The sequence below is a fragment of the Delphinapterus leucas genome, chromosome 17, assembly GCF_059928025.1.
Source record: "Delphinapterus leucas isolate spDelLeu-1000000601 "Yukka" chromosome 17, BTC_Dleu_Yukka2, whole genome shotgun sequence".
Taxonomy (NCBI): domain Eukaryota; kingdom Metazoa; phylum Chordata; class Mammalia; order Artiodactyla; family Monodontidae; genus Delphinapterus; species Delphinapterus leucas.
This window is the reverse complement of record NC_143145.1, coordinates 81,688,212-81,711,795: the sequence shown is the minus strand read 5'-3', so window position 1 is coordinate 81,711,795 and position 23,584 is coordinate 81,688,212. Positions and strand designations below refer to the sequence as shown.

The following is a 23,584-nucleotide window of genomic DNA, read 5'->3' as shown; positions in this document are numbered from 1 at the left end:
TGTTTCTTGATGTAGGAGAATCAGATTCTTTTGAAAAATGATAAAGCACTTACTTAATATACATTAGAGGGTAAAATTTAACTTCAAAACAGGAAACACTGGATAGATTCTTAAACAAAGATACTTATAGTAAACCAGTTATAAACAAACAACAGCTCAATAGGTAAGTAAATTAGTTATAGGATTTACAGAGTCCATATAGTCATTATAAGTCATGTAAGGAGGCTTAGGGACATGAAAATACTAGTCTGCCACACAAATAAAAAACAATAAACACACAGAATTCAACTGCATGGTAAATTTTAGGTGACTATTATTTTCTTCTTTATTTTTACTCGCCACATTTTCTAAAATGAACATTTTTATTTGTTAAAAAATTCCTCTGAAGATTCTTTACAAAGCATAAATTAAAACTGATTTGACATCAAGACAAAATCCAAATATGCACACAAATGCCTTTTGTGTGTGTCACTAAAGAACAGAGTGAAGAAAATCATTTTAAAAAGCATCACTTATCTTACTAAAATATGTTAAGTTATTATAAATAAAACATTAAAACATGGTAAGAACTATATATTTTACTTCCTCTGAGCCAAAGGTGCATATTTTTAAATACCTCAGAAAAATAAATACCTCAAAATTATATATGCTGCTACAAAATAAGTTTAACACTTGAATTTATCCACATTAAATCATGTCTCCCGAAACAGAAAAAAATTCAAATTCCTTACAATATATATTACCCTGAAGTATAGGGGGTTATAAGTGGGAGGGGGACAGCGTTTCCTGAGTACTGTAAACGAGGCCACTGAATTTCTGTCTCACTGCCTTAAAGACAATGAACGAGAGCAGTCCACATAGGCACGGTCTCTGGTCACGGAATGCTGAAACAGCATCCCACCTCCGGTGAACAACCACGAGCAGGTGTGAGAGTTGTACGGACGGGCAACGGCCTTCGTATTCATGGGTAAATACTATGAATTCAACACATCGACGGCATGTGGTTCCTGTTTGCAAAGCTGCTGTCTGTCGACCACTACACTCTGACCCTGAGCCCAACCAGGGACAAGCCTGCGACGCAGCACAGATCAGAGGAGCCCAGGCCTGGAACCAGGAATCAGAGGCTGCATCCTGGCCCTTCTCCCTGGTGTCCTGGCGTGCCTCGGGCACATAACAACCTCGCTGTTCTTCAGTTTCCTTATGGGAAAACTGTAAAATGGAGATAACACGTGGACTCTCTCTACAGCATTATAAGAGCTGATGCATGATAAGCATTGACTGTAGGGCACAGTCAAGTGCTCAAAAACGATTTGTAGGCCTATGTAGGATTAAAATGACAACACGTCAGCTGAATAAGTCACACAGCAAACGGAAAACGGGTACATTTTGGTATATATATTCTATCTAATTTAATGTTATTACTATTTAATATTATTTTTCATTTTTTAAAAATCTCTACACTGGGAAAGTCAAACTTATTTTGAACAAAATGGAAGTAAACGCAAAATAAAGCAATTTCAAAACAGTTTTCTATACTGTTTTAATTCATCTCTTACTCTCTTAGATTCTTAACTCTTAATTTTTTATTTGAGCTTAGAGTAATAGTCTACATTATTACGTGGTTCTTTGTTTAATGGAAACTAGTGTGCTCAGAAAAAATCATTTTAAGAAAGACATATATATGCACAATGCATGCAAACAGGTAACAGGAAATAGTAACTAACCCTTCCATTATATTTTTCAATATTTCGTCAATCAACAAAATGGAAGGGTAACACGGTTTCAGCGCCACCCACACGAAAAGGAGCCCAAAACTCAAAGTAATCTCGCTTACCGTGCCAGACGGCCGCGTGTCCATCCCACAGCGTTGCCACCGTCTTCCTGGCACCGTCCCATAAATTATGAGAGTAAGCTTCTTTTAATACATTCTTCCTCTTATAAATGTGTAAGAAAATAATAGTAAGGTAGAGAAGAAAGATAGTAAAGTAAGGAAGTATTAAAAGTATGAGTGGTGTAAAAACCCACAAGAGATAGTTTGCAAAATTCCAGTAGTCCTCCAGTTGCTCCACACCAAACCATTCTTCAAGTACGTGGATCAGACAAGTCATGGAGGGCATGGAATCCTGTCCTGTCCCACAGGTTTGATTTTTGTCTATCATTTTTCTTTAGGTGAAAATGACAAATTCAGTCTCTTTCTTCGACGTCATGGCAGGTCTTTAATTTAGCCACTAAAAGGGAAAAAATAATCCCAAGTTATTCTCTTCACAGCTGAAATGTTAAATGTTTTAGCCTACATGAATACTGTGTAGTCATTTCTTAATACCAAAAATGAGTAGATTGTTAACAAGTTAACTTTGTTGCAGATTTAAATGTGAAAATGGGTTTCATTTGTGAAGAGTGTTGGGTTTAGCTTCTGAAATAACTCACAAGCTACAATTACAAGAGGAAAATAAAGCTGATGGATGAAATTTCAGATTGATCTTAATAATTTGACTTATATCTTAATGGATCACACTGAACGTTTGTTATCTTAAACGAGGTTATGTTGAGATAACTGTTCTTCATAGAAGAAAGCATCAATATCTGATTCAATAGAAGTAAAACCCAATTCTTAGGAAACGATGACATACATTTTTAGATATTACCTTTTACAAGCAAGTTTACAGAAAAGCTCTCTGTTCCTCTGACATTATACAATAATACAAATTTGTCAGTGTCATTTTTATCTTATAGTCACTAAAATTTCTCTTGTATCTTAAATGATTGAAAGAATACAGCGTGGGGCTTCCCTGGTGGCGCAGTGGTTGAGAGTCCGCCTGCCGATGCAGGGGACGTGGGTTCGTGCCCCGGTCCGGGAAGATCCCACATGCCGTGGAGCGGCTGGGCCCGTGAGCCATGGCCGCTGAGCCTGCGCGTCCGGAGCCTGTGCTCCGCAACGGGAGAGGCCACAACTGTGAGAGGCCCGCGTACCGCAAAAAAAAAAAAATACAGCATGCAATTATTCTATGTCATTCTCTAAACCATTCACTTAACTTACCAGAAATGAGATAAATATCTTGTCCCAAGCTTCAATGTCTGTATTCTGAAAAACACAGTATATAAAAGGAAGAAAAATGATTTAAAAAAAGATAATCATTAATACCCAGAGATAGAATTTCCGTAAAATACATGGCAAGACACATTCACCAATGTGTGACAATTATGCTTACAGCCCTATACTAGTATATCACAATTAAAAATTATACTCACACTGTCTATACGCTGTTGTAGTTCCACACTATAAAGCCCCACCTAAGACATTTTTTAAATTCACAGCTATAGAAACTTCGCTTCTTCAGAGAAAAAGTATGAAGTTAAGATGTGTAACAGACTCTGTCTCTTTTTAGTCATTGCCAGATAACGAGCTGATGGTCAGACATGACATTCGATGGTGCAGTCACATCAGCCTCATGGTCATGTTCTCCTACAGAAGATTTCCTTCTTCCATCACTGTTTTCTCTGCTTCTGATTCCACCCTTAGAGATATTTTATCATTATTCCATACCATATAAACTTAATGAAAATCATCTCAAGTCCTTTGAGGATGAGGCAGGAAATGAAAAAATGAAAGAAAGGGATGGAGGGAGAGGGAGAGACAGATGTACGAGAGCAACTACATGTTGTCTTGAAGCCAAGATTATCTTGCTGATAACTAGCATGTTAGCAGGGCACAGAACTGACTTGTTCTTCCAGCGTTAGAGGATTTAGTCCAGTTTCCTTGTAACCAATAGCATTTATCTGTGAGAAACCTGGGCCTGTTACGGTAACAGAAGGTGGACACAGCACACATTAAGCCCACAACCTGTGTTTTATTTACATCACATTTTAATCAATCCATCTAAAGAGGCAAACTGCTAAAATTTACCAGTGTTTGATCATTTAGCGTGCAACAGAGCAAAACTTACTACTTTTTAAAATGAGAGCTTTCCTCACTAGGATGGCTATATTCAAAAAAAAAAAAAAAAAAGGAAAATAACAAGTGTTGTTGATCATATGGAGAAATTAGAACCTTCATACATTGCTGGTGGGAATATAAAATGGTGCGGTCACCATGGAAATCAATCCTCAAAAAGCTAAACATAGTTACCATTTGACCCAGTAATTCTAGTCCTAGGTATACACCCAAGAGAACTGAAAACATATATTCACACAGATATCTGCATACAAGTGTTGACAGCAGCATTGTTCATAATAGCCAAGAAGTGGACAACCCAAATGCCCATCCACGGATGGATAAAAATATGCTATGCCCAGAAAACAGAATATTATTCAGGCACAAAAAGAAATGAAGTACTAGCTCATACTACAATATGCGTGAACCCTGAAAACATTATACTAAGTAAAAAAAAGTCAGATACTGAAGGCCACACCTTGTATGATTCCATTCACATGAAATACCCAGCACAGGCTAATCCACACAGACAGAAAGGTTAGTGGCTGCCAGAGGCTGGGGGAGGGGGCAATGAGAAGGGACTCCCAATGGAAACAGAGGTGCCTTTTGGGGATAATGAAAATGTTCCGGAACTGGATGGTGGTGATGGTTGTACGACCTTGTGACTATACTAAAAACCACTGAGTTGCACATTTTTAAATGGTGAATAGTACGATGAATTGCATATCAACAGAAAGAGCTTCCAAATAGTAATACATTAAAGTTTATGACAGCCTCTCAAATATGTTAGAAGAAGCTCTTCCCAGGCCTGAAAACCAATCATTTTGGTGATCTGACCCGTACTGCTTAATACAATTGTCCCAATAATCTAGTCTCAGGACTTGCCTGGCGCTCCAGTGGTTAAGACTTCACCTGCTAAAGCAGGGGGCGCAGGTTCAATCCCTGGTCAGGGAGCTAAGATCCCACATGCCTGGCAGCCAAAACACCAAAACATAAAACAGAAGCGATATTGTTACAAATTCAATAAAGACTTTAAAAATGGTCCACATCAAAAAAATCTTTAAAAAAGATCTAGTTTCATTTCCAATTTTTAATAGGATTGTAAAATCTTGTGATTTTAAAACCCTCTTTAGTACCTCGTGCCACCCAAATTGGTAAAAGAACTATACCTCTTGTCCATAGTTATGTTCTGATTTATTACACACACTTAACACACACAGTAGAGGGGAGAGGGACAGTGCAAAGGCAGACACCCAGGGACAGAGGCTATGCGGACCCCTCACAAGATCCTGCCGTCTGCTAACAGCGTCCAAGTGCTGCAGGTCCAAGGACCTGCTCCAAAAATGATCAACCCAGATTTTGATTTAAAACCTTCCAGAACAGAAAACTCAAAAGGTGCCCTTTCCACCATCAGAACCGTTCACTGAAATGCTAAAAAGACCTTCCTTACACTTACTTCCCTGGAATTTTCCCCATAGACCTAGTTCTGTACCATTGAAACTCTCCCATTAGACAACCTCTTAAGTTTTAGGACAGCTATCACAAAGCTACAAAAGCCTCTTTTCTAGTCAGAATCCTTATTAATCCTTTCATCCACTCCTGAGACCTGGTTCCGTAACCTTTCACCACTCGGGTCACGCCCTGTGACTGACTCTGCTTATCCAATATGGAGCGGAGCAGGTAGAGTAACCCACCTGGGCCTGGGTTTGCTAAGATCTATAAAACTGGGATAACAGTAGAACTTAGATATACTACATTAGATGATGGAGGTGCCATGGAGACAACATCCTGCAGGCAAGGGGGTAAGGAGAAGGCTGCTACGTTATACAGCGTGGTCTGGGAAGGCTTCTCTAAAAAAGGATGTTTGAGCAAAGACCTGAGGATGTGAGGAAGCAAACCGTGCGGGCATTTGGAAGAGAATTCCAGCTGAAAGAACGGTGAGTACAAAGGATGTGCACTTGGAGGGGTCAGCAAAGCAGTCGGGTTGAGGAAGAGGGACGGGGCGGGGGGGGGGGGGGGCGCAGTCAGAAGTGAGGAGCACTGCAGAACTCTGTGGGCCAGCTTTCACCTAAGTGAGATGGAAAAGGCACCAGAAGGGTGGGTTCTAAATGACTGCTGTGTTGAGAATACACTGCACAGGGAGCAAACAGGAAGTTATTGCAGTCACTGAGATGCGTGATGAACAGGTGTGCCAGCGTGCGGGCTGTAAGACATGATCAGCTTCTGGATGTATTTTGAGGATAAAGCCAACAGGATATGCTGGTGAATCCATGTAGAACGTGAGCGAGAGAAGTCCGATATGGCCTCACGGTGTCCAGGCAACATGGGTTTGTATCCTGGGAGGCTCTGCCACTGACTGTGTGACCCAGACAAGTTACGTAGCATCAGTTTCTCCATCTATAAAATGAGAACAGCACCTTCCTAATGAGACTGTCGTGAAGAAAGCTCAGAAGCGCGCCTTCCACCATAAAGGCAGTAAACCAGCGTTACTCTCATCATTGTTAGCTTGCTTGTGAGCATGGACCTGCCACAGACAGGTTTACACACCCCAGGAATTCCTGGCCATCAGGGATTCAGGTCTGAACACGCTAAGATTCTACTGGACATCCACGTGGAGATGGTCAGAAGGCAGCTGGACACAAGCAGAGTTTAGCGGGAAGGTCAGGGCTAAAGAAATATACCCGAGATTCGGTGACATAGAGACCAGTATTGAAAACCGTACAACTAAAGAAGGTCCCTTTAGGGAGTGAATATAAAATAAAAAAGTTTCCAAGACTGAGCCTTGGGGCATTCAACATTTTAGAAGCTGGGAAGCCAATGAGGAACCAGCATTCTCCTTCCAGGCGTGGCATGTTGGATGTCAAAGTAAGAAAGTGTTTCAGGAAAGGAGTCCTCAGCTGTTTCGTATGACACTCGGAGTTCTAGTAAGATAAAGATCATTGATTCTTGGATTTTACAACACAGAGGCACTGACAAGCCCTGATAAGACCGGTTTTGATAGAGTGGGGATAAAAGTCAGGTGGAGAAAGTTCAAGAAAGAATGGGAGGGAATGAATTGGAAATAGCAAATACGGACAACTCCTCAGAGAATTACTGTTGCAAAAAGGAACAGAAAAACAGGTGGGTATCCAGAAAGGAATGTGGATCAAGTTTGTTGTCTTACGATGAACAAAAATACAGCAGCTTTTAATACCAGTGATGATGTATCAATGAGAGAACAAGAAATGGATGATGCAAGGGAGATTACTGTTGAGGCCTCGGCCAGAGGGGACAGAATACAGTGTATAAAAAAGAAGATGCCCCAAAAAGACTTACATCCCTCGGTTTTTAATTCATTTACTCAATAAATATTTATCAAACAAGTATGTAGTTTGTGCTCGGCACTATTCTAAACACAGGGGAATATGTCACTAAATAGATGGTTATGAGAAAACATATGTAAAAGCACTTAGAATAATATGCCTAGCACATACTAGGCACCTAACCAAAGCTGGCTAACTAAACACAGATGGATGTAAACTCTTTTCATCCAAATTTTTGACAAAAATGTGGACCAAGACAGTGTCCTAAAATCTGTCACTAGAGAACTATCAAAGGAATTTAAATAACAAGCTTTTGAATTGATAAAATACTTACTTATGATAAAATGGAAAAATGGCCTTAGAACTCAATGAATACAACCTCTTAATTTGGTGGAAAAGTTAAAAATAGAAAGCCAAGTTGACTTACCCAGTTACTAAATTAATTCAGTGAAAAACCAAGAGCCAAAATTAAAACCCAGTCCTCCTACTTCCTACTCTGATTTTCATTATACTTCAAGTCTCTCTCTCTCTCTCTCTAACAGAAAGGCTGGAAATATTAAGATTGCAATTTCCATCTTCCCTCTACTTCTGCCTGGCTCTTCTTCCCCTCCAATTTACCATAGGCTGTACGTGACTCTCTACCACTTTATTTTAATCCAATAAAAACTATAATTCTTAAAAGATGTTTTGGGGGAGATGTAATATTTTAGTTACCAAAATTCTAGGTTATTTCCTAACCCCTCCCCCCCAAAAAATCTCCAGTGAAACAGTCCTATGCATCACATATTTTCCCATCTGGAATTCACATAACTTGTAAGAAAAAGTTGACAAGTTGAAATATCAGCATGTCGATATTGATGGCAAGGAACATTTACAATAATTAACTTTATAGATGTTTAAAATCAGAATATTTCAAAAACTAATAAAACGGGATTTTTTTGTTTTGTTTTCTACAAAAACTTAAGGAAATAAATCTATTCCTTTTTTTTTTTTTTTTTTAACCATTACTGGTACTTTTAGCACCATGTATGGGAGCAGATTCATTTCTTACTTTTAGTATGTGAGCCACATTGAGGATGTGCTGAAAATGCCAATTACAAGAAATACTCACTGAAATCCAAATTAATTTTCCCTTTTCCTTTTTGCAGAGTTAATAATGGTTCAACAGGGCTTCGTACTCAGTTTTAGTGAGTACACTCTACTTCAAACCATCAGTAAAAATGAAGTTTAATATTTCAGTTATGATATCTGGCAAACTCAACCATTTTATCTCTAAAGCAATATCTTTTGGATTTCAAGCTTCGAACTCTAGGTTCTGAGATGAATTACCTTTCAAGGTGGTTTTTTATGTTATTGGTTTTTTTTTTTTTTCAATCCTAGAATGTCCTTCGACTCCTAGCTAGAATCTTGCACTCTGTTTCATAATTATTGTTCCACCCTTATTTTCTTAACTATCCTCATCCCCAAATGTTAACACAACCATACTGGTGTAACCGTGCAGCAGTCTTATCTTTTTGAGTCACTAACATGAGTAAGGCAGCAGCAAGGATGCGGGAATAAACATTTCATTTGAACATTAACCTTCTACTTCCACTCACCAGTAAATAAGGCCAAAATATTAGGGGCCATTCTAAACGTCTGGATTTTATCTTAGCTCTTACATATTCTAAAGGAATACCAAACCAACTTCAGCATCCACCGCACAAGCCAAGTCCTAAGTGCCCCGACAACCTTCAAGTTTGAACATGCTTCAAGAGGAAGCTGCCTGGGCGATCTCAACCAATGCCACGCACCAAACACTGATTGCTTTTTTCAAATCCAGCAGCGCTGCTCCAGTTTTCGACATCCTGGTTTGTGCACATGTATCCCTCGTATATCATCAGCAGCTGGAGGGCTGAGCCCTGTTTCACAGGCTGCAGACTCCGGAGACCGAAACAGTGCCAGGCGCCTCCAGAGTATGGACCTACCCGGACTATTACCAGCACAGGTGAGAGGTTGGATACCCACTTCGGTCCTTCCAGCAGTCCGAGGAAGCAGGTCCTACGAATCATCCCTATTTACAGATGCGCACAGCGAGGCCCAGGAGGGTTCCGTGGCCCGCCCGGGTCACACAGGTGGTATAAAGGGGCATCGACCAGGACCCCCGCTGGGACTGAAGTGTGTGGACGCGACCCCCTCCCCACGACCACCTTCGGCTTCACACAGTGGGCTCCATTCGCCTCCCTATCAGAGCGGCCCCGGGAAGCCCAGGGACCTGCAGGGACGGGGGAAGGCACCTCGCCCCGACCCAGGTGGAGGCCGCACCCGCCGAACTGCAGTGTTTGGGGCTCGAAGGGAGATGCGGGCCGAGGTGAATGGGCTCGCTGTGACCCAGGCAGGGCCTTCCCTCCCGGCCACTCTGGGGCCCCAGCCGAAGCCCGAGTCCTGCGGGAGGCCGGGGACTCCGCGCGGCCGCGGCGCCCCGGCCCCCGAGGCTGGCAGGGCGCCGAGGAGCGCGGGGAGGCCCAGGCGGGGACGACGCACCTCGGGCAGCAAGCAGAGGGGGCTCGGCTCGCCCTCACCCTGCAGCAGCGGCGGGAGCTCCTCGGTGGCTCACTCGGGGAAGCAGAGGCACTCGAACGGCCGTTCTCCCCGAGAGACCCGGAAGGAAAAAGCCAAGCGCCGGCTGCAGCCCGAGCAGCGTTGAGTGTGACACCGCCCGTCGCCCCGTCCCTTCCTGTGTCCCCACCCCCGGAACCACTTCCGTCTGCGGCTTCTCTCGTGCTCCGGGGTGGAGTGCTCGTGGGCCCGTCCCTCCTCCGCAGCCGGGCGCGCCTCCAGTCCTGCCCTCGGTCCCCAGCAGCCGAACAGCGGCCGGGAGGCCTTCCCGCGCAGTCTGCCGCGTGGCCGCCTCCTCTGAGGCGCTACGATGTACAGCGAGAAGTGGAGCTCCGTGGCGGAGATGTGTCTCTTCCTTGAAGACCTGCGGGAGGACTCCTGCATCCTCTGCCTCTGCTCCAGGGCGTTTGTGGAGTAAGTCGCACGCGGGCTTCTCGGTTTCCTGACCTGTAGGGGTTGGGGTGGCGATGGATCCCCGGGATCGGGGCCAGAGTGTCCGACCGTCGGGTACAGTGGTGCCTGAGAGAAAGGAAGAACCGTCCTCGGGCTTTACGGCGTGCTCGCCCACGGCCCTGAAGTGATGGAGCAAGTCTGCTCTGCGGGCTGTTAGGAGAGAATGTGGTGGCCCGTGTTTGTCATTTTACACTCGTCAACTGAGGGGACGGTCACAAGCTGCGGGGAAGTGAAATGAAAGCGATCTGGGATGTGATAGCACAGGGCGGAGGTTTGAAGATGAGTAACGTTTCTGGTTAACATCTTTTTTTTAAACCTTAAGGTTTATTAAAGCGCAAATGCACATAAATAGAACTTCTCATTACCCGGGAGAAAAGATTTAACTATAATCACATCAGTTTTTGAGCCGTGCTTATTTTTGGAAAATATTTGTTTCGGCCACAAATTGCGCTGCGTGGCAGAGTTAGTGGGTAGGAAAGCACTGACTCAAGAATTGGATTTTAGGGATTTTTAAAAATATATATATACATATATTAGGTGTGTGCGTTCCACCACTTAATCCTTTTTTTTTTTTAATCTCTGAAACGGGTATATCTACCCTAATCCTCTCACTGGCTTATTGTTAGATCCAACTTGTGGAACTGAATTTTATGTGGTACTTTCAATATAGTTTATTTAGAATTATAGAATTAAGACAATTTAAGTTGGAAGGAATTCTTACTATTCGCCATGTGTTTTTGTGGAGTAATCGGCAAATTAATCCGGAAAAAAAATTAAGCGCTGTATTAAATTTAATGAAAAAATATTGTCGTCTGGGGACTTCCCTGGCCGTCCGGGAGTTAGGACTCTGCGCTTCCACTGCAGGGGGTTCGATCCCCAGTCAGGGAACTAAGATCTCCCAAGACACAGGGCTCAGCCAAAAAAAAAAAGCAACATTCTGTCGTCTCTGTATTCATGCAGGCGTGTGTTCATTCAGCGAATTTTCTTTGTGCTCCGTCATGGTAGGTACTGGTTAGCACTGGGGTATCTGGCACAGCCCATCCCTACATCCTTAGTTTACTTTCTAGCAAAGGTGATCAATATTAAGACAGCAGGTACGTAATTATTTGGTTAATTATAGTTGTAAGTACAAGATGGGAGAGAAGTGCCAGGTGCTCTTATAGGAAAAACCCAACCTTTTGCCATGGATCACAGAGATTTCTTAGAGAAAGTAGCATGTGAAAAGTGGCCCAAAAGGTGAGTGGAAATAAACCGGGATATGTTTGAGTGGGCGGAAGCATTCCCATCCAGGCAGAACTCTGTAAAAAGCCTCCAGGGAGCAAAAGAAAGCCTGTGAAAGGGAAACAAAATGACTGGGAAAGAAAAATAGAAGATAGGGTTGGTGAGATACGCAGGGTCTAGACATGCAGGACTTTGTAGAGGACAAGTTCAGATTTGCATCTCTGAAGATGCCTCTAGTAGCAGTGATGTGCGGGCCTAGAACGAATCTTGTGTACATACCAGCCAAGGCACATCCTTAGTTCTTAGCCTGCAGCCCATTTGAGTCTTGGTGCTGTCTTCATGAAGTCTCCTTCCCAAAAAAGAAAAGGGGAGGGAATATAAGTTATAAAAAGTTGAGAAAAATACCTTACCTGTAGAAAACAATATGCAACTGGATTTCAATTAAAGCCGCTTTATTTAAAACACAATTGGGAGTTCCCTGACAGTCCAGTGGTTAGGACTCAGCACTTTCACTGCCGGCGCTGGGTTCAATCCCTGGTCGGGGAACTAAGGTCGTGCAGCCAAAAACAACAACAACAAAAATAATTCAGTTACCATATAAATCACCAGTTACGTTGCATTTAGTCTTTTTGAGCTAAAATGTGCATTCTTTTCATCACAGATAATTTCATACCTTTCTTAAAACTTGGAAGCTTTAGTTCACTTTTTAAAACTACCTTCTAAGTTCAAAATAGGTAAAGAGAAAAGAATGGCTTGGTCTTTTCCTTTAGATCAGTTACTGCTCAAATTATAACCCTTTAGAACAAAAAGATCTTGGAGATACAGTCGTAGAATTGTCACCAGTAGTCACTGAAAAGTCCTCGGGAGTGGGAGACATGCTGGAAGCTCAGAGGCTCATGAGTATAACCCTGATTTTCTAGGTAGGGAAAAAGTCTGTTTCCAAACTCTAAGAACAATACATTTGATTGTTGGCCAACTTCAAATAGATTATTAAACTGAAAGGTCAGTCCCATGTAGCAGAAAACAGAAAGTGAGCTTTAGCATAGGTGCCAAATAACTGCTCAGTAATTAAGAGATTATTTTCACACCTCCCCTCAAAGGCAGGAAATAGAACATAATATTGTAACTAATTTTTATTTTCTGAGGACATTACATTAACATACTGTCTTATGAGTTCAATAATTGGAGTAATAATTCTGCCTCATCTACACACTTAATTTTCTATACACTGTCTATATGAAGTGGACATATAATTACAGTGTTATAGGGCTGTTAGAAATAACCATTACAGGGCTTCCCTGCTGGCGCAGTGGTTGGGAGTCCACCTGCCGACGCAGGGGACACAGGTTCGTGCCCCGGTCCGGGAAGATCCCACATGCCGCGGAGCGGCTGGGCCTGTGAGCCATGGCCGCTGAGCCTGTGCGTCCGGAGCCTGTGCTCCGCAACGGGAGAGGCCACAACAGTGAGAGGCCCGCGTACTGCAAAAAAAAAAAAAAATAATAATAACCATTACAGGACTTCCCTGGGGGCGCAGTGGTTAAGAATCCGCCTGCCAATGCAGGGGACACGGGTTCGAACCCTGGTCCGGGAAGATCCCACATGCCGCGGAGCAGCTAAGCCCGTGTGCCACAACTACTGAGCCTGCGCTCTAGAGCCCGTGAGCCACAACTTATGAAGCCTGCACACTTAGAGCCCGTGCTCCGCAACAAGAGAAGCCACCACAAGAGAAGCCCACACACTGCAACAAAGAGTAGCCCGGTTCCTGTCTGAGCCAGCTACGTCGGAGGTTCCCAAAGAGCAGTTCAGTGTGTCCGTCACTCCTACGTTTGTCAGTTAGCGTTCTTTGTGGAGCACTTTCCCTTCTCTCCCCATTGTTTGTTCACTCCCTTATTTCTATTAACATGGACTCTGGACTGTTAATTTTTTAATGGATATACTGTTACTATCATCATTTATTTTGGTGTTCCTTTCATCTCAGATGGCTGGTGGGAGCCCCTTGAACTGGCTCCTGAATCCTTTTGATGGGTCCCTGGCGTTCTGTGAGCCCTTCCTAACCTTCCAGCACAATAATATAATTTTACAGTCTACGCTCCAACATGGAAGTGCCATTTCTCCAAGGTGCCCTGGTTCCTTTTAGTGGAGAGCAGTGTTTAGAAACTAAGACTTGGGTTCTCGTTGTGCTCATTGCTGCTGGGTGTTCAGTGCTTCTCCACCCTGGGTGGACACAGTTAGGCAGGCTATAAGCGCATTTCACGTACATACACAAATGTGTGTGTTGAAGAATCTTGGCTGTCGTTATCCTCAGTGCATTTACTTATTTGCTCGGTGTAATCAATCTTGCAACCATATTGACCCTCTTCTCCATCTGACACCTTCATGCCCATACCCTTGGGCACTAGCGGGTACACCGTCGATGCCCTTCTGTGGCTGCCCCCGCGCCCCAGGCTTCAAGTTGCTGGCGGTCCATGGGCATGCTGCCAGAGCACATCTGCCCTTCATCCCCTCCCCCGTTCACTATCCTGCTGAGTCACCACCTATGTTACGTTTTATCAAGTGTCAAAAGATAAATAAATGGGGGATATGAGATATATCAAGTACACAAGAACTTTGTTTTGTTGAATTTGTTGTTGCTCCCATTAGAAGAGCGGTATTAGCTATTACTCGCAGATGGCCTTGTTATGGCAGTTATGCTGGAGTTTATTACAGCTTAATTTACCGGTAGGAAGATAATAGCAAAATTCCCCCCTTTCCTTTATTTTAAGTGTTCTGTTAGGGTTATTTTGCTTATGAAATTCCTATCTTAGTAAAGAAAAAATTTAGAAGTAGATACGTAAAGTTCAACTATTCACTTTTTAAAACTCTGAGACTGAATTGTTTTATTTCGATTTATGTTTCAGTTTAATAAAATAAGAACTTAATTTTATGTTAGTCCCCAAAACAACCTTAGCTCAGACCATGAATATCTTATCTACTAGGCAGTGGATAATTTGGCCTATTTGCAAATGGACTAGGGTCTGCGTGTGGGTTTATAGAGGTGTAAGATAAATCTTTTCACGTTTATGCTCACTTTCTACAGCAGATTTAGAGAATATTTCACTGTTTGTACATCACAAGGAGGATCAGATTCTTTCCCCAGTATCCAGAACTGCCACTTAATTTTAATAAATTAGTAGTTATCATTATAGCGTGCTTTGCATGTGATATATACCAAATGCTTTATGTGTGCAATCAGTCCTTATTAGAACCCTGTGAGGTATGTATTATTACCTCTGTATTACAGATGAGAAGAATGTATTAGCAGATAGCTTTTCTGTTTTTTAACCTTTTTATTGATCTATGCCGCCTTAAGCTTGTTTTTTCACTAAATTTATAGTTTAATTTTTTTCAATATTGACTGTTTAATTTGCTTCACAGAGATCGGAAATTGTGCAATTTGGGATTAAAAGGCTACTACGTTAAAGACGATGGCAACAGTTCAGGTAATACAGTATGAAGCTACATAGCCCTTTTTTTGCTAAAACTAACGATGGTACTATACAGAGGAGAGGCGGGAGCAAAGCAAGGAAATCACTTGCCTGGCCGTGGTTTGTGCAGCTGCCTTACTTGGGAGAGCTTTCTGGGCTGCTCGTGTGTGGCGGTTAAGCCCCGTTTCCTCAGGTCGGAGTTCCCTGGCCCTGGCTTAGGTTTTGGCTTGTTCGGGGAAGCCACTGAGGTATCAGAGCCACCCCGCGCTAACGACCTCCTCTCTTAAATACTTCAACAGTTTTATATATAAACCATTCAGGATAAACTCCAAGTGAACAGCCACAGCCTTTTGGCTGTAGTAAAGAGGCCACAATCTGGATTAACTTTCCCAAATAACAAATAGAATTTGTTCTACGCTTTGAGCCTCACCTAGTTACCTGAAAACCATCTTGGTCTCTGTCAGACTTCCCTCTCTGGGCCCCATTTGTCCTTTCCACACAGATCTTTCATGTTTCTCCGGACACGGGGAAAACTGCGGCCCAAGGTGTAGGCTAAAATCAGCACAAGTACCGTGTCATGTTACCCCTGAAGACCCCCGCCTCTCACAATGGTGGAGCAAATCACTGTGTCTTCACTTACACACTGGATGAAACGTTTGGTTGCATTTCAGTGTTACATTGTACAAATAAGATTTCTCTAGACCCTAGGGCCCCACCTAACATAGGAACACATGCACACCACGAGAGGAGCACCAAGGTGAGCCGATTCATATTCCCTGCTTTGCTCTCTGCTGAGCTTTCCCAAGTTCATTCAGTGGAATCGCCTTCATTATTTAGATAGGTGTCTTTTTCCCCTCTTTCTTTTAATAGAAGTTGTGCACTTAAGATCTCTTTTTCTCAGTCTCCATCTCTGCAGTGGGAAGATTCCCTGTTCTGTTGCCTAAGGCCATGTAGCTGGAGTGTAGCTCAGCCCTAGTTTAGCATGCTAATATATAAAGGGTTCATCTCCCATTTTAAAATAGAGCATTTGGATGGCATTTGGCCAATTAGTGGTATGATCTACTTTTAGATACCACATTAGGATAAAGTAAAACTTGTTTTGTTATGATAAAGCAGGTTTTCTCCAAGACCTACAATCAGAGAGCTTGAAAGGATCTTCCAGTTCAGTGGATCTCAGACTTTTAGCAGCAGAACGTTTTCATTAAATGAACTTCCCCACAGAGTCCCAGGGTGTAAATCCAGTCGTGACTGAAGTACCTGTGGAGGGCCTGAAGACCTACCTCTCATCTCCCGTGTTAATAGCTCCTAAAATAACTCCACGAGTCATCATTTTAAACCCACTGATCGAGTGCAGCAGTGCTGCAGATGGGGAATGCAGAAATGTAGACATTTTCCCCGGGGCTGCCCTGCTGTGTTCCCTCGTGCGTCCTCAGTACTGTGCCCAGTACCCAGCGAGAGGAGGTGCTCCGCGGACAGAGCTGAGGGAGCAGCTGGGTGGACAGCGGCCAGCAGAGCCAGACTAGGGCTTGTTCTTGGTTCTTAGTTGGCTGTTCTCTCACAAGTCCATATTCCCATCAGTTCCTTTTTTTTTCCTTTTATTTTTCTTCCCCTTAAAAACTCACATTGACACGCCTTTACTTCGTGCAAGTCATGTAATAACTTTGGGTCTCAGGTTCCTTTTCTTTAAGATGAGGGTGATGAAACCTGCATCTAAATTTTCTCTGAAACTAAGCTAAAGTAACAGTGCTGTGTGCAGGAGAGCAAGCTGCAGAAGAGGAAGAGGGCGGTCGTTCCCAGGGCGCTGCAGAGTCACGTGACAGCAAAGACGCAGGCCCAGATGAAAGTGAACTTGATTCTGAGGCTGAACTCATGAGAAGCATGGGACTGCCACTTCAGTTTGGTAGTGTGTCTGCACATAAGAATTTTGAGGTAAGTATTAGTTTACTTTGCTTGTTTCTGTTTCTTAGTTTTCTTCATAAAATATCACGTGGAATCTTTTTATCCCAAATCTAATGCATTCATGAATCAGGGCACTTCACCTCTTCTTAAATGTACGTACATATTTATAAGTTAACGAAAACCGCAAGTTGTGATATGTCCCATGTGTGGTTGTTCCTCCTCTTGGAAACGTAGATAGTAAGATTCACTTGTTGGTGTAACTGAAACCCAGGTTGGGGGGTTGAGGGTGTTTTGTTTAATTTAATGTCAAAATAGATTTAGATTCTACCTCTTACAGTTTCTGAAGTATAATTTATATTCAAGTTATTGACCTTTGTAGGTATCTATGAATACTAGAAACAAAGTTAAAAGAAAAAAGAAAAAGAAAAAGCATCAAAAGAAGTACTTGGATGAAATTAAGAGAGAATCTCGGAGGCAAGAATGTGAGGAAGGTGACATTTTGGCCTCAGATGATCCATCGTCCTCTGAGAATGAGAGTGCCCGAAGGTATGAACTTCAAACCGAAAAAGACATTGACGGTGAGGATCTTCCTGCCAAAAATACATTACCTCCAAAGCTGGAAATTACAGAGCTCTGGGAGAAGTACTGGAAGGAATACGGGGGGGAACTGCTGTGGCAAAGCTGGCAAGAAAAGCATGCAGGTCAGACGCCGTGCTCAGAGCCCTGGAACGTCCCTAATACAAAGGCAGAATGGGAGCAGCATTATAGCCAGCTGTACTGGTATTATTTGGAACAGTTTCAGTATTGGGAAGCTCAGGGTTGGACTTTTGATGCTTCACAAAGCTGTGATACAGATACTTGTGGGTCTAAAACAGAAGTTGACACCAAGAAAGACGAAAATCGCACGAAAGCAGATGAACTTTCTTCCACATCTTCATCAGTGGGTAGCAAAAGCTCTAGTTCAGGTGATAAAGATCATAATGAAATTCTTGATGGACTTAGTAATATAAGCCTGAATTCAGAGGAAGTAGAACAGAGCCGATCAGATCCCTCTGTGAGTTGTGACGGACATCAGTGTGAAGTGAACAGCAAAAGAGAATGCCCTGCTTCGGGCCAAAGTGAACCAGGTAATGGAGGAACCAAGGAAAGCAGCTTGTCTGGGAACAGAAGCACAAGCCAACCAGCTCAGGGTAAGATTGGCCAAGATTTATCCTGCTGAGTAATGGTTACCAAAATTAGTCTATTTAGCAAAATAGCTAACACTAATCCTTTATGGTAGAGTTAAATAATGCCAGCTGCATTTTATGGTGTAATAGTGAAATGATCTAATCCATCTTACTTTTATGTCACAAGTTATTATCCTTTTATGTAAATAAAAAGAATATTTGCATAGGGTTCTCAAAAGTATCACTCGTTCCTCTTGCACCTTGGCGGCCAGTGAATTACAACTTGGAAATCCATTAAGAAATCTAGTTTTAGAGTGAGCTTGGAATGTCCAAGTTTCTCTGGAGCAACTAAGTTTATAGGAGACGTGCTAAAGGGTAGCCGTGAGCGTACATTTGCCGTTAGGCAAATCTGAATGGGGGTTGTGTCTGGAATTCGTTCGGGACAAGTGAAGTCTTGCTCTGTAGAGAGTCTCAACAGGGCATAAGATTATTTTGTAACTGAACGGATCGATTTCAGGATTCTCATAAAATATCCAGGATAAGGAACTTGGTTGACTCCTGCCTGAGTGATTAAGAAATAATTGTTGAGCAGACTGGTGCCACTGTCGGGACTAAAGAAAGCCAGTGAGAGGTGTGCTAGGAGAAGCTAGAGTAGGCAGATAAGAAGGCTTTTGTGAGGAGAAGGGGACCATCAACTGGTGCAGCAGAAAAGTGGGAGAGGAGGACATTTTTATAACCTGAACTCCTCCTGAAGCCCACTGACTTGTTGTCTTGGCATCCTTGATGTTTGGTGCTGCAAAAGTCTGGTTCATAGCAACTTTCTTCTCAGCCTCATTCATATATATAAAGCAAAAGGTTTTGGCTTTTTACTTAACAAGTGGGTTTGCTTTGCTCCTCTCAGGTCACTGATCTTACTTCATCCTACAGTTGGAGAGTTACTAATGAGCTTCTCTGTCCTCTTACAATGGAGCTTACTTCAGTATGGTGTTCTCATTCCTTTCTATTTTGCTGTTATTTTCATCCTTTTTTAACGTGGGTATTTTATGTTAGTCTTTTGATAAGTCCTGTTCTTATTTTGACCAGAAACCTTGGAGTGTGTATGTTGGTCAGTAAGTGCTTCCCGTCCCTCCTGTTGATCACGTCCCTTAGCTTCCTTTGTTAGACACAGTAAACCTCACAGTCTCTGCCTTCGTGTTGCCTGTTTTCTCAGGCGTGTGTATAGACTGCTTCCGTTGCGTGTTCCCGTAGTGAGGTGTGTAATTAGACACTTCTGCAGTTGGCTCCACTGTGACTGCCCTCGGGATCAATTTGAGAATTCCAGGCTTTCAGTTGTTTTGGATCCTCCTTGAGACCAAAACGTAAGGCATACACTGCATCTCCCCATACGTACGTGTTCTACTGTTTGCGGCTGGGGTCTCCTGAAATAGCCTGTCCTCGCACACTAGAGCTCCCGCTGTCTCCAGGGTAGACCCCTCTCCACTTCTGGTCCCACCCAGCCACCTTGCTCCAGTCCGAAGGAATACAGAACACAGACACGTGCCTCAGCGGAGCCACCGCAGGTTATAATCACTCTTTTTAAATGGTGGTGTTTGTCTTTCTGTTACTTCCATTATTACTTTAAGAGCTATATTAGAGGCAGTTAGATGTATTTGCTTCTTAATAAAGAGAAGTTATTTTTAATCAGATGTGATCATGCCATTTTTAGAGTCATTTAGATTAGAATCCCATCAAAATGTGGTAGCTAACAGCTATCACAGAGGTAACTTTGTGGATTAATTTGTATAGATTTAGACAGCTGTGAGGAAAAAGTAGTTTTATAGTTCACTTTTTTTTTTTTGCCGCACCTCAATGCTTGAGGGATCTTAATTCCCCAACCAGGGATCGAACCCGGACCACAGCAGTGAAGGCATGAAAGCGCCGAGTCTTAACCACTAGACCACCAGGGAATTCCCTGTAGTCCACTTTCTGAGTAGTTAGGTCATGGAAACTTTTAGACCTGAATAGACCGAGCTGCACTCTGCATGTAGATGCGTGGAACAGATAGATGTGGCCTAGCATACGGTTCATTGCAGGAGAGGCCCCAGCATACTTTGACTGCCTTTGCAAATGACAAGCGTTGTCAAACCAAGGGCGGAAATCACCTGCAGTACCTCTACCTCTTTAGATTCACAAGAGTCATCAGAAGCAAACACAGTCAAAGACAGACCACGCCTCACCGGCACTGATGGAGATGAGAGTGGCGAAGATCCGCCTGAACAGAAGCCAAGCAAACTCAAGCGGAGGCAAGTCTCACACCGCGTCTCTGTGCAGAACATGTCAACAAGCTTTAGAGGCTCAGTAGCTTAGTACATAAAAGCGGGCCTCTGCCGTGTGCCTTCCGAACGGTATATGTTGCTTGTTATCTCCTCTGGTTCCTACTAGTCCCTAGAGGCAGAGACTCTGTGTGCACTGATATTCTTGGGCCCTTGTACGTTCTTGTGGGTCCTCCATAAACGTTCAGTGAGCTTAACGTTACTTGCAAGAGTTATTTCTCATCGTTTGCATTTGTTGCTGTCGCCCAGGTAGTAGGGATCACTAGAAGGTATCCCCCAAAGATGGGGATTACTGAGTTACTTATATCACAGCCTTCTTAACAACATTTTCTCTTTTGTAATTTTCTTGGTTGGGTTGATACTTCTCAAATGTTTCCTTGTTTGTTTTTAAGGAAAACCTCTAGAGATATCACCTAGGAGATTAGTTAAGGCTGCAGGTTAACTGGTGTTTTCCCGAAAGAAAATGGGGAAATTTATATTTGTTCAGGAATAGAGACACTACTTGACGTGGTTTAAGATTTGAGTGCTCGTTACTGTGTCCCGGACACTGCTAGGGAATTTATCTCATTTGCAAAATCCTGATTCAAGTACTCTTCTTCCTGTCTTCCTGGGTTTGTGAACTGTGGTTGATTGTTGCGGTGGGAAAGTTGGCATGGGTTGACTGTATGTACCTTTTAATACTTGCCTGAACTGGTGGGCTCTGGAGATAATGACTTATCACTGTTGGCTTTGTTTATTTGTTTAGCCATGAACTGGACATCGATGAAAACCCAGATTCAGACTTGGATGTCGACGGTTCCCTTCTAGGATTCAAGCATGGCTCAGGACAAAAGTAATTTTCCATAAATGCCGTTGTCTTCCAGAAATCTTAACCACTTCAGCTATCCTGAAGCTCTCTGATATTCAGATAGCGAATAATGGTGATGTATTTCATAACGTTTGAGGTGTTACAATTAAAACACTAACCTCTCTTGCTAGTAAGAATTGTAGAGCTATCACTGTACGTTTGATATATTCACATGTATTAGCTCAGTTGCACTTCATAGCAATCCAATGTTTTTATTCTACAAAATTGTAATCATTTCTGTGTACTTCAGCCATATAGTCATTTAAGGCTAGAGTTCATACGAGTTAATAATATAAAGGGTTTTCCTGATAACTGCCACATTTAAATCCCTGGCAGAATTTATTTCTACCCACATGTAATTTTATTGAGAAATTACTTAGGTAGCTCTTGCTGGTATATACTCATAGAGGTTTATTCTGTTGCCTGGGATTTAACTACTCTTCTATTTTAGAGCACCCAATTTCACTTAAAAGAGAAGGATAAGATACACTTTTTATAAAGAAGTTTATAGTATAGGTAGAAGATAACAACTGACATTTAAAACCAAACTGTTCAGAGTTTGTTTATAAGTGCTAAATTATATATTACACTGTTGGTCCCTAATAGTCCGTAAGAGAGGCAATTAATGAGGCTTAATAGAGTCAGCGAAGACTTCATAGCAGACATCTGTCTTTTAGGAGTGGAAAAATTCAGATGGTTAGATCAGCAGGTTCTCTAATTAGGTTTGCTTCTTAGGTTAGTTCATATTGATTTAAGAATCTAGTGGCCACTTTTAAGACAATTTGAACATATCCAGATACGTGTTAAAAGAGCTTTGGCATCACCTCACTGTGAGAAAAAATTATATTTCCCCAACATGCATTGGGGTTATAGTTTCCTGCTGGTTTTTTTTTATTACATTTTACAATGTAATTTCTCCTTTCTGTTATCTGTAAGATATGTTGATATTCCCACCTTTGGTGTTTCACATTTACTTGGGAATTAACATACAAGCTAGACCTTAAAAAGTCCTCTGCATTTTTCACTTTATTTCATAATTTCCATAATTTAAAAAAATGAAATTAAAATAGTGGCTGCTGATAGGAAAATAGTGAAAACTGTTAGTTTTCTTCTCTTTTCATATAAGGAAGCAGATTCATAGACCCTAAGGTTTGAGTCCACTTCTTTTGCTTTGGTCACAGATATGGTGGAATTTCAAATTTCAGTCACCGGAGGGTCAGGTATCTGCACAAGGATGTGAAGTACAAGTCAAAGTACTTGGACATGAGAAGACAAATCGATATGAAACACAAGCACATCTTCTTCACTGAGGAGCCAGGAAAAACTCTTCTCAAGAAAAGCAAAACTTTGAGTAAGGTATGTATAAGCTTTGCTTTATATTTACAAATCGAGTCTCATTTTTGTGACCTTTGACTCCTTATAGTTTCTGTTTGCAAACAGGAACCCTGTTTCTACCCAGATATAAAGGCACCTAAAATTCTTTTCCATTTGCTTCCTAAAGGCTTATACTGTGTGAACTAAATTCGAAGAAAGGGTAATTGGGGCTGATATGGGGGGGGGATGTTTTGAAAGCTACATAGGAGTAGTGTATGGAACAATAAATAGGTAGAATCGCCTTGTGTGTAGCTCGTCTGTTTCAGGCTAAGGAGGATCCTGGAAGTCCAATTTCTGATGCAGCGTTTATTGAAAGGCTTAATCTTGAGGTCATCTAGAGTTGATCGATCAGACTTTGCACTAACAAGTTCATCCAAATGGCATGAGCCTCAAGGCTAATTTAGTGATTCACATTGTTAACTGGAGTATTTATATCCCCTCTCTTAGACTTTGTTGTACCTGCCTTCTGTGTACCTGGAAAACAAAATAATTAGAATTGCTTTTGTTCGGTTTGATGAGTGATCCTTCTTCATTATAGGAAAAAAGCCCCATCCAGTGAGCAGAATTTTCTATCTGTCACCTCTCCAGCAGCTCTGTAGAGCAATGGAACAAAATCTCAGGTCCCGTGATGACTTTGTTTTACCCTTAGGGTACGTTATCCTTCCTTAACGTCACCGTTTTTCCAAAACATGCTACAAATTTATAGCTGGTTTTATTTTTATTATATTTCAGATTGGTTGGTTACTGGTCATATTTTAATATTTTAGTGGACCTGGTTATATCTGGAACAAATTTCCCAGTATCAGTTCAGTCAGTCCGACGGGCCTTTTTATAACGTGTTGGATGTGATAATTCCCATACATTCATCTGTAGCTGAAGAGCAGAAACATAACTGCCACGTAATTGCCGAGGAAGAAAGTTAATGTGACTGTTGTGTTCTTAGGCGTCCCATTGACATACAGGCACAGTCCCCTCAAAGGAAGATTCTGAGCCGTGGTCCATGTCCATCTTCTGTTA

The 23,584-nt window shown here is 42.3% G+C and overlaps 2 protein-coding genes across 10 annotated transcripts in view; one reads left to right on the top strand and one right to left on the bottom strand.

Annotated features, from left to right (window-relative positions):
• Positions 1-10,459, bottom strand: part of TMEM68 (transmembrane protein 68) — a 34,900-nt gene extending 24,441 nt beyond the window's left edge. Inside the window, exons 1-4 of one of the 9 annotated variants that reach the window (XM_089899157.1) lie at positions 9,757-9,985; positions 3,038-3,082; positions 2,026-2,228; positions 1,835-1,934 (exon numbers count right to left, since the gene is read on the bottom strand). In XM_089899157.1, the coding sequence (XP_089755283.1) occupies positions 1,835-1,934; positions 2,026-2,079 (154 nt within the window). In that variant the 5' untranslated portion in view covers positions 2,080-2,228; positions 3,038-3,082; positions 9,757-9,985. Of the gene's footprint in view, positions 1-1,834; positions 2,229-3,037; positions 3,083-3,249; positions 4,902-9,026 lie in introns of all 9 variants that reach the window. The other 8 variants (XM_089899153.1, XM_089899155.1, XM_022556779.3 and 5 more) reach the window with 8 other exon arrangements.
• The window catches only part of TGS1 (trimethylguanosine synthase 1), a 42,047-nt gene continuing 28,487 nt past the window's right edge, over positions 10,025-23,584 (top strand). Inside the window, 7 exon segments of the mRNA XM_089899152.1 lie at positions 10,025-10,245; positions 14,920-14,984; positions 16,726-16,898; positions 17,248-18,058; positions 20,199-20,316; positions 21,092-21,178; positions 22,375-22,549. Coding sequence (XP_089755278.1) covers positions 10,142-10,245; positions 14,920-14,984; positions 16,726-16,898; positions 17,248-18,058; positions 20,199-20,316; positions 21,092-21,178; positions 22,375-22,549 — 1,533 coding nt within the window. The 5' untranslated portion in view covers positions 10,025-10,141.